The 14,744-nt window shown below is 45.6% G+C and overlaps 1 protein-coding gene across 1 annotated transcript; it reads left to right on the forward strand.

Moving 5' to 3' along the window:
• The first annotated feature begins 65 nt into the window (after positions 1–65).
• On the forward strand, positions 66–10,535 carry LOC123051202 (ABC transporter C family member 4). The gene is made up of 11 exons (XM_044474014.1): positions 66–2,243; positions 4,682–5,002; positions 5,483–5,569; positions 5,857–6,468; positions 6,560–6,724; positions 6,831–7,125; positions 8,673–8,887; positions 8,975–9,280; positions 9,386–9,449; positions 9,808–10,047; positions 10,157–10,535. Exons 1-11 carry the CDS (start codon positions 177–179, stop codon positions 10,270–10,272), a joined length of 4,488 nt encoding a protein of 1,495 aa, XP_044329949.1. The 5' UTR covers positions 66–176; the 3' UTR covers positions 10,273–10,535.
• Positions 10,536–14,744: the final 4,209 nt, after the last annotated feature.

Here is a 14,744-nt window from a genome sequence, read left to right on the forward strand (position 1 = left end):
GTGGTTATCTATCTATTGTGCCCGGCCAATGGAGTCCCCGCCCCGCCCCGCCCCGCCGGCCGCGCCACGTCCTCCGATTTCTCCGACCCAACTACACCTCCTAGATTCACTCGTTTCTCCGGCCGAACACCTCGCAAACGAAGAGGGTTCCTGGGACTGGGAGCAGGGCGTGCGAGATGGGAGGAGGAGGGCTCCCGTGGTCGCCGTCGTCCGGCTCCTTCGTCGGCACCCTCGCGTTCCTCCTCCTCTCGCCGTGCCCGCAGCGCGCGCTCCTCGGCGCCATCGACGTCCTCTTCCTCGCCGCCTCGCTCGCCCTCGCCCTCTGCCGCCGTGGCGCCGACGGCGCGTCCCCTGAAAAGGAGCCGCTGCTGCCGTCACCGACTCCGGCCGCGCCGTTCCGGACCACCGGCCGCCACGCCGTCGCGCTCGGTGCGTCCGTGGTCACCGCCGCGGCGTCCGCAGTCCTCCTCGTGCTCGCGATCTTCCTCCTGCCCGCAGCAGGCACAACGCCGTGGCGCGTCGTGGAGTGCGCCTTCCTCGTTGCCCACTTCGCCGCGCACGCCGTGGCCGCGTGGACCGTGCTCGCCTTGGCGAAACGAGCCTCCGTTGCCGCCACCGCTCACCCTTGGCACCTCCGCGTGTTTTGGATCGCCACCGCCCTCGGCGCCGCGCTCTTCTCCGTTTCCGCGGCCGTCCGCTGCGCCGACGGCTCGCCGCTCCTCCCCGACGACGTCCTCGCCTTCGCCGGACTGCTCGTGTCGCTTCCTCTCGCGTACATTGCAATCACCACCTGCACGGCGCCGGCGCGTGATCAAGAGGACGAACAGGACCAGAACCCCAGCGCGGCGGCGGCGGCGACGCCGTACGTGACCGCGTCGTTCCTCTCGCGCGCGACCTTCAGCTGGATCAACCCGCTCGTCTCCAACGGGCACGCCAACGAGTCCCTCGCCGACAACGACATCCCGCCGGTGTCGCCGGACCACCGCGCCGAGTCTGCGTACGCTCTGCTCGCGTCCAACTGGCCGGCGGCAGCGCGGGGGTGGCGGAGCCCGGTGGGCGTCGCGCTGTGGCTGTCCTTCTGGCCGCAGTTCCTGCTCATCGCGGCGCTGGGCCTCGTGCAGCTCGCGGCCATGTACGTGGGCCCGTCGCTCATCGACCGGTTCGTCGAGTTCATCCGCCGCGGCGGCACGCCATGGGAGGGCCTCCGGCTTGTCGCCATCCTGATCGCCGGCAAGGCGGTCCAGACGCTGGCGTCGCACCACTACAACTTCCAGGGCCAGCTCCTGGGCATGCGCATCCGAGGCGCGCTGCTCACGGCGCTGTACCGCAAGTCGCTGCGGCTGTCCACCGGCGCGGCGCGCGCGCACGGCGCTGGCGCCATCGTGAACTACATGCAGGTGGACGCCTCGATGGTGTCCGGCGCCATGCACGGGCTGCACGGCCTGTGGCTGATGCCGCTTCAGATCGCGGTGGCCCTGTTCCTCCTGTACGCGTACCTCGGCCCCGCCGTGCTCATGACGCTCGCCGTGATCTTCGCCGTCATCGTGGTCACCGCGTTCGCCAACAAGCTCAACCTGGGCTACCAGTTCAAGTTCTTCGGCGCCCGCGATAGCCGCGTGAAGGCCCTGACGGAGATGCTCGGCAACATGCGCGTGATCAAGCTGCAGGCGTGGGAGGAGACCTTCGGCGGCAAGGTGCGGGAGCTCCGGCGCGCCGAGGTGGGGTGGCTGAAGAAGGTGATACTCTTCGTGTGTGCCACCAACGTGGTGTACTCCAGCGGGCCCATCGCCATGACGGTGCTCGTGTTCGGGACGTACCTCGCCGCTGGAGGGGAGCTCGACGCCGGCAAGGTGTTCACGGCCACCGCCTTCTTCCGCATGCTCGAGGGCCCCATGAGCAACTTCCCGCAGACCATTGTGACGTCCATGCAGGCGTTTGTGTCGCTCGGCAGGCTGGACAAGTTCCTGGCGGACGCCGAGATCGACACCACGGCGGTGGAGCGTCTTGGCAGTGGCGCCGCCGGGGATGAGGTGGGCGTGAAGGTGCAATGCGGGGTGTTCGCATGGGATGTCCAGGGCAACAATGGCGAGGAGAAAGATGTCGAAGGGGAGGAGCCGGTGCTGAAAGGGATCGAGGTGGAGGTGAGGAAGGGGGAGCTCGCGGCGGTGGTCGGAGCGGTTGGCTCCGGCAAGTCGTCGCTGCTGTCCTGCATCATGGGAGAGATGCATAAGGTCTCCGGCAAGGTGAGTGCATGTACTCTTGTCTACTCCATCTCATTTCAAAATAATTGAAGTTCTAGTATTTTCATAAGTCAGAACAATCCTAGAACTTCAATTATTTTGAAACAAAGCTAGTACAATATCCAATATGATTTGATTATGAAAGAATTTTGAATTTGAGTAAAAACTTAAGTTTTATTCATGAATCTTTCATCTTACAACAAACAATTATCACAAAAGCTTCACTAGTGAAATTTCCTTCTATGTCTTTTATCATTCCACCAAAAATTAGGGATCACTTTAGATAAGGTCATTGACCAAAGACTTTTGGTACAAGTCTTGATACTTTGGTGGACTAAGATGCTTGGTTAGTTAGGTTCATTATGGCGGAACCTGCCCACCTGGATTCAAGCACTTAGCACTAGCGCTTGCATTTCCTTATATTTATTCTACTTTTCAGTGTAGAACTTGCCACAATAATTTACTGGCTTAGTCTCTCGAAGATAATTTATTGCGGTACGATTGTGTTTTTGTATTTATAGATCATAGTAGAGCCTGTGATGATTTCTCAATTTCAAGATTTACCGACTCAGTCTTTCAAAGTTACTCATAGTGGTAAGGTGTGTGTTTATTATGTGTTCATGGATCATAGGAGTGAGTGTTCGTATGAGGGTCCGCGTCTACATTGTGATCTAGAAAAATAGTGATAGTTTAAAGCACACATTTAATCGAGATTTAATTTCCGTCACAGGAGATATATTCCTTGAGCTAGTAAGTTAGTTTTCTTCTAGGGGAAAGAATATCAATTAGGGTCAAAAACGCGTAGTTGGACTAGTCAAAACCACAAGTGCAAACTAAACGAGAACAACTTAGTTTAGACCAAGAGATATTCTACTTTTCTTTGTAGTTGTTTGGTCCCTTATTAGCATTGGAATATAGTTACAACGCATAGTGTTAGATCGCTTATATGGCTTACAATATGGCGCTGTGTTGTAACATGTAAGACATATTTAACACCTAGCGTTATATAGTTTAAAGAGAGGAAAACATAAGGTAGGGCCTCGGGTTTGGTTTTCTCCAAAATTCCTACCGAATAGACCATTTCATAGGAATTGGAAAGGAGTGTAGGATGCCAGTTTTTCTTTGTCTAAACTATACCAAAGAATTTTTTTCCTACGTGAATCTTCTGCTTCGAAATTGAACTTTTACTAAAGTAGCCATAACTAATATGGATCGGAGGGAGTAACTCTTCTCCTTTGTTTGAAATGGGGGCATTAGTGGATTCTAAAAATAAACTGAGGTAAAATAAATCATCTCCAAATTTTTTTATGCTCCATTTTCTATGAACGAAATGGACGCCCCAATGCCAACCCAACCCCTAGTCCCCATTCCCAACCCCACCGCGGCAGTTCTCAACGAGGGCGGCTCTTCCTTCCCCCAACGGGAAAAGTTAATTTGTTCCGTCGATGCAGCTGGGAGCTTTATTAGCCTTGGATCTGATGTCTTTTTCCCTGCGTGTTCGTGCCACCTTCTCGCGGTATCCGACCAATTTGATATTACATTAGAAGCCGATCGGTCCAAAGCCTTGACCCGGGAATTTCCGATGTATCCTATGCAGAGATCCTTGACCCGTAATGTGGATGCTAGTTGAATCCTGGAAGCTGTTGCCTGCTCTTGTACTCTGTCGCCTGTTTCTTGGTCCACCTTACTCAATACTTTTCAATATCTGTGGTCGAGAAGAATCAACAAGTAATATGATAACCAAGAATCAAACAAGCAGGCAAGGCGTAGGCATGATTAGCTATCCTTTAGAAATCTGTACGTAGACTAATGTATAAATAGTTAAATACAGAGGCATATGCCAGACGCATGTTCTCATACGGAATCCTCCGAACAGCGCAATCTGTTGTAAAATATGGCATGCATATGTCCTTCATTCAGAGCTCAGTTGTACCCCAGAAGGCCAGAACGATGCTACGCCTTGTCGGAAAGTGTACACATCCAAGAGGTCTGTAGAAAATTGTTGTGGACAGTTGAGAATTGCAGTACAACTTAGAAGACACTCCGGACACACTCTGTCTATGTATTTTCCGTTTTGTTTTTGGTTTGCAGATAAGCTCTGCTGGAATAGACGTTGAGCAGGAGAGGGTGCATACTTGTCTAGGAAAAATCATCATACGGATAGTTAGCGCTACAAGGAGCCTGCCTTTTTCTTGCTACTTGGTCATACTTTGCCGATGATGATTTCAGCATTCAGGAGAAAAACCATGGAATTTTTACAATGGCACTGCATCTGCTTCTTGAACTTGTCCATCGACAAGAGTAGCCTTTATCTGCTTCCTGTACTGTAGCTGAATTACATGTACACACAGCAGCATCACTATCTTCTTTTCAAACCAGTTTAATTGCTTTTCTGTGTTGCATCTGTGTCATTTATGTATTTTTTGTTTTGGTATATATAGGTTAGCGTGTATGGGACGACAGCATGTGTCACTCAGACAGCTTGGGTCCGGAATGGAACCATTCAAGAAAACATTTTGTTTGGACAGCCGATGCATCCAGAGACATACAAGACAGTCTTACACGCTTGTTGCTTACAAAAAGATCTAGAAATGATGGAGTTCGGTGACCAGACTGAAATAGGAGAGCGAGGGATCAACCTCAGTGGTGGCCAGAAGCAGCGCATCCAGTTGGCTAGAGCAGTTTATCAAGATTGTGATATATATCTTCTTGATGACATATTCAGTGCAGTTGATGCTCATACTGGCTCAACTATCTTTAAGGTAAAAATCTTATTGCCGTACGTCCTTTTTCTTTTCATGTACTGTTTCATAATTCACATAGTTGATTAGATTTGGGATAAATGCAACAGTAACATAATTTTAAATGTTCATGGGAAGTACCTGGAAGATATATTTTCAAAATGATAAAGTGGGATACCAGCTGCCACAATATAGATGGTTTAGAAAATGTTCAGATATGGAAATTGAGATCTTGAGAAAAGTGTATTCTTGCGACATATTCAACTAATTGAGCAAAAAAAGGATGCTGCATTTGGCCATTGAATTATAATTTGGTTGATACTGGTCATCAAATATTTTGTTCTTTCAAATATTTTTTTCTAATGCTATCTCATCACTAGAGCTGCGCGAAAAGAAATAAAGGTTTGTGTGAAACTGAAAGTATAGGGCTATGACTAGAATATTGCTAGTATCTTAGCCAATTACTATTAAGTAGCACTAACAGGTAACCTTTTCCTGCAGGAATGTCTCAAGGGCCTACTCAAGAATAAGACTGTTTTGCTTGTTACTCACCAAGTGGATTTCTTACGAAATGTGGATACTGTATTCGTAAGTTCCATTTTTCAACTGCGTGTACTACTTTAAGAGCTTTCTGTAGAAAGAAGTGACTAAGATATTGCGGAGTATCCATAGCAATGTTTTGTTTTGGTTCAGGGAGTAGGGAAAGAACTAATCTAGTGTTCATACCTATGGTCCCTAAGAACTTTCTTTGTATTTTTCTCAAATCTATTTTTCATTTTCTTTACCTGTCAACATTATCCATACTTCATATACTATGCGAAAGATACCTTGCGGATGATATTGACAGATAACAGAGATGAAACGGCATTATGCAGGTAATGAAAAACGGGGCGATCATTCAGTCAGGGGTCTATGGCGATTTACTAGATTCATGTTCAGATTTTTTAGCTCTTGTTGCTGCTCACCACAGTTCCATGGAAGCGCCAGGGGTGCAAGGCCACACTGTTCAGAACACCGAGTATTCTCCAGCCACGGTTAACTCCAAACCCATTAAAGAAAACAGCAATACGACCGCTATTGCTCCTAGCAATGAAGCAGGTTCTTCTAAGCTAATTGAGGAAGAGGAAAAGGCGAGTGGCCAAGTGAGTTGGCATGTGTACAAGCTATACATCACACAGGCTTGGGGTTGGTGGGGAGTTCTGCTCATTCTAGCTATATCTGTGCTGACAGAGGGCTCCAGAATGGCTAGCAACTACTGGCTGTCATATGAAACATCAGGGGGCACCATATTTGACATTTCCATGTTTCTCGGTGTCTATGCGTCAATAGTTTCTGCTTCGGTTGTATTTCAGTTTATCAGCCTTCTTTTCATCGCCTTTTTGGGGCTTAAATCAGCCCAGGCCTTCTTTGGTAAGATGTTCAACAGCATTCTACGAGCTCCAATGTCATTTTTTGACACAACTCCTTCAGGAAGGATTCTAAGCCGGGTATGTATTGTGAAAACATAGATTTTGTTTGTTACTGGTCATGTATACAATCTTTTGTTGAAGTACATACTCTTGTGTATTCTTTCTGCAGGTATCAGCGGACCAAACTAAAATAGACACCGCCCTTCTATTCTATATGGGTATTGGTGTATCGATGTGCATTTCGGTGGTTAGCAGCATTGCGGTCACCTGCCAAGTAGCTTGGCCGTCAGCCATAGCAGTGCTTCCCCTGCTGCTATTGAACATTTGGTACCGGGTATAATTCAGCTACAACAATGCATCTTAGAGGACTCATTCTTCATATTACCAACCCCTAACTGGATAATGAGGAAGTTGATTTCTAACATTTCTTTATGTTTCAGAATCGTTATATTGCAACATCCCGAGGGCTAACTCGTCTCCAAGGAGTCACAAATGCACCAGTTATTGATCACTTAACGGAGACCATTTTGGGTGCTCCAACTATAAGGTGCCTTGGGAAGGAGGATGGATTTTACCAAACAAACTTGGACAGAATTAATTCAAATTTGCGTATGTCCTTCCATAACTACGCAGCTAATGAGTGGTTTGGATTTCGCCTGGAGCTAATTGGCACTCTTGTGTTGTCCATAACTGCTTTTCTCATGATCAGTTTGCCTAGCAATTTCATCAAGAAAGGTATTATTAAGTCTCCATTAATTGAGTATTTATAGAATTGCATTTCATAGGACAGAGTACACTTTATGGTCCTCATGTTCTATATGTTTTCTTGGTATAAATTTACTTGTTTTATCGAATCTGATATCAATGCCGTAGAAAATTGAATCTTGTGCCAATTCTTATTCAGCACTGAAAGGTATGCCCAAATCACCAGGTTCACAAATAGAGAACTCTGATTTATGAATCGGAGTCGGTGAATCAGAATTAGTAGATTCTTGAATTGGTTGTTGGATTCGCAAACCGGAGACATTCCATCAAACTAGATTCTTAGGAAATGACGGGCCATGAACCGAGCAAACTAAATCTGTTACTGTCATGTTACTCAAGAAGAAGTCAACTCATTTAGAAAAAAAAACTAATTTCATTAATTGTGTATACAAAAGAACTATTCTAGTTTGACACTATTCTAGGGGTGTGCCGGTCCGGATGCGTCTGCTCCTCCTTCTCCCCCTTTCCTCGCCGCGCGGGTTGCACATGTCTGCCGATGTCTGGGGCGGAGCATCTGCTGATGGCCCCGTCGGTCGGGGGCGGCCGGTTGGGCCAAAGCCGGGGCCTTTGTGTGGTCCCTTGGTTGCTTGGTTGCAGGGCGGCGGCTCTGGTGGCGGGAGGCGCGACATTTGGGGGTGGAGTGTGCGTCTCAGGCGCGGACGGGCAACCATGGCCACGCGGTTGGTGTGGTTGCGGATGGTTGACGAAGTTAGGGTGCGACGGAGGGGTGTGAGCGCCTGGGTACACCACTTGCCCAGTACTTGACTGGCCGACGGTGGCGCCGGTCGTCACGTTGTATCCTTCATGAAGGCTCCGTCGTGGCATCCCACTCCTGTCGTCTTGCTCCGGGTGAAAACCTGATCTTCGGGATCTTGCGGTGGCGCCTATACATGGTCGTACCCTTCTGGAAGGCACTGTTTTGAAGTCCTGGCTTCGTTGTTGTCTGGCTCACCTTTCTATTGCAGCTCCAAGCGGTGTTTGCTTGGTTATCGGTGGGGTGTGTCGGCGCCCGGCACCTTTTCATCTTGCCTTGGGTGTGTGTGTTGTGTGTTTGTATCGGTCTCTCGGTTGTAATCAGTGTTTGTATCGGGGGAAACCCTTTTCCGGTTTTACGTGAAAAGTTTATTCACCCACACAATTGTAGCACATTCATATCTGTGTTAAACTAACTCGTGCAATAGCTAGTTGGTAAAATTTACCAACTGAGATATGAAACCAGCCTAATACTTATCGATTGTGACAGACCATCAATTAATTATTGGGCTAAGCCTTTTCTTGTGTACTTGAAGTCTTGAACCAACAAGACAAGTTTGGTGCTAGCTGTTCTGTGTACCATAAGACCTCGCGGGTGTGCTCGTCGAAGACAAGTTTGGTTCAGTGGCAAAGATTTTGGACTGGTGAACATGGGAACGAGACAAACTTTCTTAATGTTTTATCATTCAGGAGCTGTATATTTCTTTCTGACCTTCAAATGCATCAGGTCATCCCATCATTGATATTTACTGTTTCTGATGTAGAATTTGTCGGCATGTCCCTTTCCTACGGCCTTTCTCTCAATTCCTTGGTGTACTTTGCAATTTCAATAAGTTGTATGCTAGAAAATGATATGGTCTCGGTGGAGAGGGTGAATCAGTACAGCGCTCTTCCTTCTGAGGCAGCATGGGCAGTGTCAGATTGTCTCCCCTCGGCAAATTGGCTGCAGCGAGGAGATATTGACATAAAGGATCTAGAGGTCAGTTTTTTTTTCTTTGCTGATTCTTATCACTATTATTTTCTAGGTGATTGATAGAAGTTAGCCACAAAATACTATTCTTTTCAGGTTAGGTATCGACCAAACACACCTCTAATTTTGAAAGGCATTACGATGAGCATCAGGAGTGGAGAAAAGATAGGAGTTGTCGGAAGGACTGGCAGTGGCAAGTCAACCTTAGTCCAGGCATTGTTCAGGCTTGTGGAGCCTGCAAAAGGCCAGATTGTCATAGATGGAGTAGATATTTGCACTTTGGGTCTTCATGATCTGAGGTCTCGCTTTGGTGTGATTCCTCAAGAGCCCGCCCTCTTCGAAGGAACCGTGAGAAGCAACATTGACCCCATTGGGCAGTATTCTGAGGCCGAGATATGGCAGGTACAGGTTATATAGCCGCTGTGTGTTTCACTGCATAAATTTCCCCTTTGACATGCCGAGTAATTCATGTGTGCTGTTGATCTTAATTTGATTGTTCCTATGCAGGCCCTTGAGTGCTGCCAACTAAAAGACACAGTAGCTGCAAAACCTGAGAAGCTTGATGCACTAGGTATGCTTATCCCTGCGAATCTCAATTCTATGCAGAAATACGACAAAGTGATACAATGCAAAATAGTAGAACAGGCTTTATAATCTTTAGAATCACGACGTTTGAGGTCTGATCCTATAGTGATCCTGATCTTGAAATACACAAATTCAATCCTTGCATAGATACAGGTCCATCAGACGGTAATATATTTTGCAGCAGGGAACCAAATGTCATTGTTATTATAGAATATAGATTACTGCACAAATTTGATGACTTTCAGTGCCATCTAGGCAATCATTTCCTATTCTTTTTTTAGGCTAATCATTTCCAATTCTTGGTAATAACAGCAGACAAATACTTGTTGCTTGTTGTTTTGTAGTTGCCGGCATGGGGGAGAACTGGAGCGTGGGACAGAGGCAGCTTCTCTGCTTCGGCCGAGTTATACTGAAGCGCAGCCAGATCTTGTTCATGGATGAGGCGACCGCTTCTGTCGATTCCCAAACGGACGCGGCCATCCAGAGGATCATCCGGGAGGAGTTCCGGGAGTGCACTGTTATCAGCATTGCTCATCGTGTCCCGACTGTCATGGACAGCGACAGAGTTGTGGTGTTGGATGCAGGTAGGCTGTGGCCTTACACGGATGCTCTACTTCTAGCTACTTCAAGAGTGATTTTCCAACAAGGAAGTTGCTCTTCTGTTTGAATTCTGTATGTATTTTGCTGTTTCAGGGTTAGTGAAAGAGTTTGATGCTCCATCCAAGCTGATGGGAAGGCCGTCACTTTTTGGGGCTATGGTTCAGGAATACGCGAACCGCTCTTCTAGCGAGCAGGCAACCGATGGATGATGTACATGTCTTTGTGGCAAAGCAGAATAATGTAGAGTGAGATACAAGCAGTAGAAGTTTAGGCATACAATTAGGGGTATGATAGATGATTCCTAGAGGAAAATGTTGTTAGTTTTGCTGTCATACGTGTTAAATCAAAAGAGGAAGGAATGTCTCTTATTCAAAGTAAAAGAAAACCCACCTCATGCTTATTCACACAAATGTGTTTTTTGTCCTAGACATATACATATATTACTGAGAACATAGTTTTCTCTGATGAAGAAGATATTCTTTATTTGTTAATTTCATGCTTTTTGCTTACATTCAGTTGACATTGTGACGATGAATTGTGAGGTACTATGACTGGCATGTCGATGCTCTCTGGAAGCTTTTTCCGTTCCTATGTCAATTATCTCTTTAAATTGTGAGGTACATGCGTTTTATAACTGCTCACACTAAAATTATGACCAGAGATAACATAATGAAAATACCATATACGAGGATGCAACATTTCTTAAAGTACATGAACCTTTTTTTTATAAATGCGCGAACACTTCTAAAATTACACGATCGATTTTTTAAATTCATGAACCCTTCTTAAAATTACACGAACATTTTTAAAAGTTAGCACAAAATTCTAATTATATTAACCTTCTTATAAAATGTATGAACATTTTTAAAATTACATGAAAAAATAAAATGTGGTTTCTCTGTTAACATTTTTGAAAATTACATGTATATTTTTAAAATGTAAGAAAACTTTATAGTTGCATTGACAAAGTTTCGCATTATTTTTTGCCTGGTTAAATAAGATTGATACATTTTCTTGAAATATTATTTTTACTATTTCAAAATATATACAAAAGGGGGGCGAAAACAAAATAGTGAAACAGATAAAAAGGAAGCAAAAATAAAAGGGACCTATGCCACTTTTTTTTACTGGTTCGGCGTATGTGAGTGCGGGTTGTTGTAGCATAAATACCTTCAGTCGTAGATAGTGTTCTCAGGCCGGAAAGGTTTCAATTTTTACTTATAAACTGCATCCATTTCATAATGTAGTGCATATATTTTTTTGAAAAGTTAAACCTAACAAAATTTGACCAACTTTATGAAGAAAATCATTTACATCTAGAATACAAACATATATCATTAGATTCATCATAAGATGTAGCTTCATATTTTATATATTTAGTACTGTGGATATAAAGAGTTTCTCTATAAAATTTGTCAAAGTTTGCAAAGTTTAACTTCTAAAAAAATCTATATACCTTACATTTCGGAAGAGAGGGAGTACTTTTTCAGGTTTCAATTTCTTTATATATATATATTTCTCTGCACCAAGTAGCCCATTAGTCATGTCTCGCATCTTGTGAACTGAACATAGCTGCCCCCTAAATGAGCTCGCCCAGCACGGGAGGAGCCCTGGCTCTCCCGCGCATGTTTCTTTTTTTCTTATTTCTAATTTTTAATATTATTTTTAAAATGGAAAATTATTTTTCAAAATTTTACCAGCGTTCATCATGCATTCAAAATATGTTTATGCAACGTAAAAAATATTCATGCAACTCGAAAAAAATGTTGATAGCATTCAAAAAATGTATGTGGCATTTTAAAATGTTCATGTGTTTTCAAACAATGTTTGTGACATTTTTAAAAGATGTTTATACGACATAAGAAAAACATGTTCTCATAATTAAAAAAAAAACGTACTTGACATTTTTAAAAAATGTTCACGCGTTTCAGAAAAAAGGCCCATGGCATTTTCAAAACACTGTTTTACAATGTAAAACAGTGTTCATAGTTTTTTGGATCATGTACTTTACTAAAGTAGATCTTGTTGGGGAACGTAGTTTTTCAAAAAAATTCCTACGATCACGCAAGATCTATCGAGGAGAAGCATAGCAACGAGAGGGGAGAGTGTGTCTACGTGCCCTCGTAGACCGAAAGCGGAAGCGTTTAGTAACTCGGTTGATGTAGTCGAACGTCTTCGCGATCCAACCGATCCAAGCACCGAACGTACGACATCTTCGCGTTCAGCACACGTTCAGCTCGATGACGTCCCTCGAGCTCTTGATCCAGTTGAGGCCGAGGGTGAGTTCCGTCAGCACGACGGCGTGGCGACGGTGATGATGAAGTTACCGGCGCAGGGCTTCGCCTAAGCACTACGGCGATATGATCGAGGTGTGTAACTGTGGAGGGGGGGGGGCACCGCACACGGCTAAGAGAAACTTGTGTTGTCCTATTGGGGTGCCCCCTGGCCACATATATAAAGGAGGGAGGGAGAGAGGAGGCCGGCCAGGTTGGGCGCGCCAGGGGGGGAGTCCTATGTGGACTCCTAGTCCAAGTAGGATTCGGCCCCCCCTTTTCCTTTCTTCCACCGGAGGGAAAGGGAAGGGAGAGAGAGGGGGAAGGAAACAGGGGGGCCGGCCCCCTCCCCTAGTCCAATTCGGTTTGGGCAAGGGGAGGGCGCGCCCCTCTCTTGTGGCCCTTTCTCCTCTCCTCCAATAAGGCCCACTAGGCCCAATACTTCTCCGGGGGGGAGGGGGGGGGGTTCCAGTAACCTCCCGGTACTCCGGAAAAATGCCCGAACCACTCGGAACCATTCCAATGTCCAAATGCAACCTTCCAATATATAAATCTTTATGTCTCGACCATTTTGAGACTCCTCATCATGTCCGTGATCTCATCCGGGACTCCGAACAAACTACGGTCATCAAATCACATAACTCATAATACAAATCATCATCGAACGCTAAGCTTGCGGACCCTACGGGTTCGAGAACTATGTAGACATGACCGAGAGACATCTTCGGTCAATAACCAATAGCAGAACCTGGATGCTCATATTGGCTCCTACATATTCTACGAAGATCTTTATTGGTCAAACCGCATAACAACATACGTTGTTCCCTTTGTCATCGGTATGTTACTTGCCCGAGATTCGATCGTCGGTATCCTCATACCTAGTTCAATCTCGTTACTGGCAAGTCTCTTTACTCGTTCCGTAATGCATCATCCCGTAACTAACTCATTAGTCACATTGCTTGCAAGACTTATAGTGATGTGCATTACCGAAAGGGCCCAGAGATACCTCTCCGATACATGGAGTGACAAATCCTAATCTCGATCCATGCCAACTCAACAAACACCTTTGGAGACACCTGTAGAGCATCTTTATAATCACCCAGTTACGTTGTGACGTTTGATAGCACACAAAGTGTTCCTCCGGTATTCGGGAGTTGCATAATCTCATAGGCAGAGGAACATGTATAAGTCATGAAGAAAGCAATAGCAATAAAACTAAATGATCATTATGCTAAGCTAATGGATGGGTCTTGTCCATCACATCATTCTCTAATGATGTGATCCCGTTCATCAAATGACAACACACGTCTATGGTTAATAAACTTAACCATCTTTGATTAACGAGCTAGTCAAGTAGAGGCATACTAGGGACACTCTGTTTGTCTATGATTATTGCCTCTAGGGCATATTTCCTTCATTTATTTCATAAATTGGTTCAAAGGTGGGGGTGGGGGCATTGGCCCTATAGATGTAAGAAGAGAGGCCATTTGCATGTGATTTGTACTGAGTTCTTGCCTTGGGAGTGCTCTCCTGTGATGTGTGCGTTCCAAAGCAAGGGCGGGGGGTTCTTTTACATACCCGATTTTAGCGTTGATAGACAAGCTAGAGAGAGGGTTTTTAATGTGATTGTCACCATCACTGAGGGAGAGGCGCCCACTAAGGACATAGAACATGAACTAAGTGTCTATGTGGGAGATGTTCTGCTAGGTTCTTTGCACCTCAAAAATTTGTGATGAGGATGCCTAATCCTAGAGAAGTTGATCGTGCTTTGCTCGTGGAACATGTTAGACTGAAACAGTGTGGAGTCTGTTAAATTCTCACCCTGGTCCGAAGACATTGAATCTGAGGGCCTTCTGGAGATTGCCTAGGTTAAGATTGGGAAAATTCCTCCAAATAAGAGATGTGACAGGTGAGGGAGGGGGGGGGGGCTCAGCGCCAATCGACACGGCTCCTTGGATTCTTGTTGGGCTCACCAGAGGAAGACGACGAGTGATCAGATCATGATGAGGCGAAGTGTTTAAGAGCTAGCTATGGTTATGTATGGGATCATTGAGTGAGCGCTACTTAATATAGTACTAGGTATTATAGAAATTTGCTAGTTTCATCAGATTGCTTGGTCTCTTCATTGCCTATGCAAATATTTGCAGGCAATGCTTCCTCAATATTAATAGCAGCCCACTTCAAAGAAAAGGGTCTTTACCTTACCCTGTGACCGTGAGTTCTAGGCTGTAGGTTTGATGGCAAGATGCATGCTTACTTGTTCTGCTCCTCCTTGTGGTGTTTACAAACTTGCTTCTAAACAATGTTTAGTCCATGGTCAACAACTTTACCTAATGGCATTGTGGGCTCATTGAGGAACATAACACAAGAAAAATGTCGACCTACGACGCGCGTTGGCGAGTCCTGTA

The sequence above is a fragment of the Triticum aestivum genome, chromosome 2D (assembly GCF_018294505.1).
Source record: "Triticum aestivum cultivar Chinese Spring chromosome 2D, IWGSC CS RefSeq v2.1, whole genome shotgun sequence".
NCBI classification, from domain to species: domain Eukaryota; kingdom Viridiplantae; phylum Streptophyta; class Magnoliopsida; order Poales; family Poaceae; genus Triticum; species Triticum aestivum.

Coding starts and splice junctions, on each gene's coding strand:
- LOC123051202 (XM_044474014.1), top strand. CDS start 177: ATGGGAGGAGGAGGGCTCCCGTGGTCGCCGTCGTCCGGCTCCTTCGTC. Junction 7,126..8,672: donor TAGCAATTTCATCAAGAAAG/GTATTATTAAGT, acceptor TTTCTGATGTAG/AATTTGTCGGCATGTCCCTT. Junction 9,281..9,385: donor CTGAGGCCGAGATATGGCAG/GTACAGGTTATA, acceptor GTTCCTATGCAG/GCCCTTGAGTGCTGCCAACT.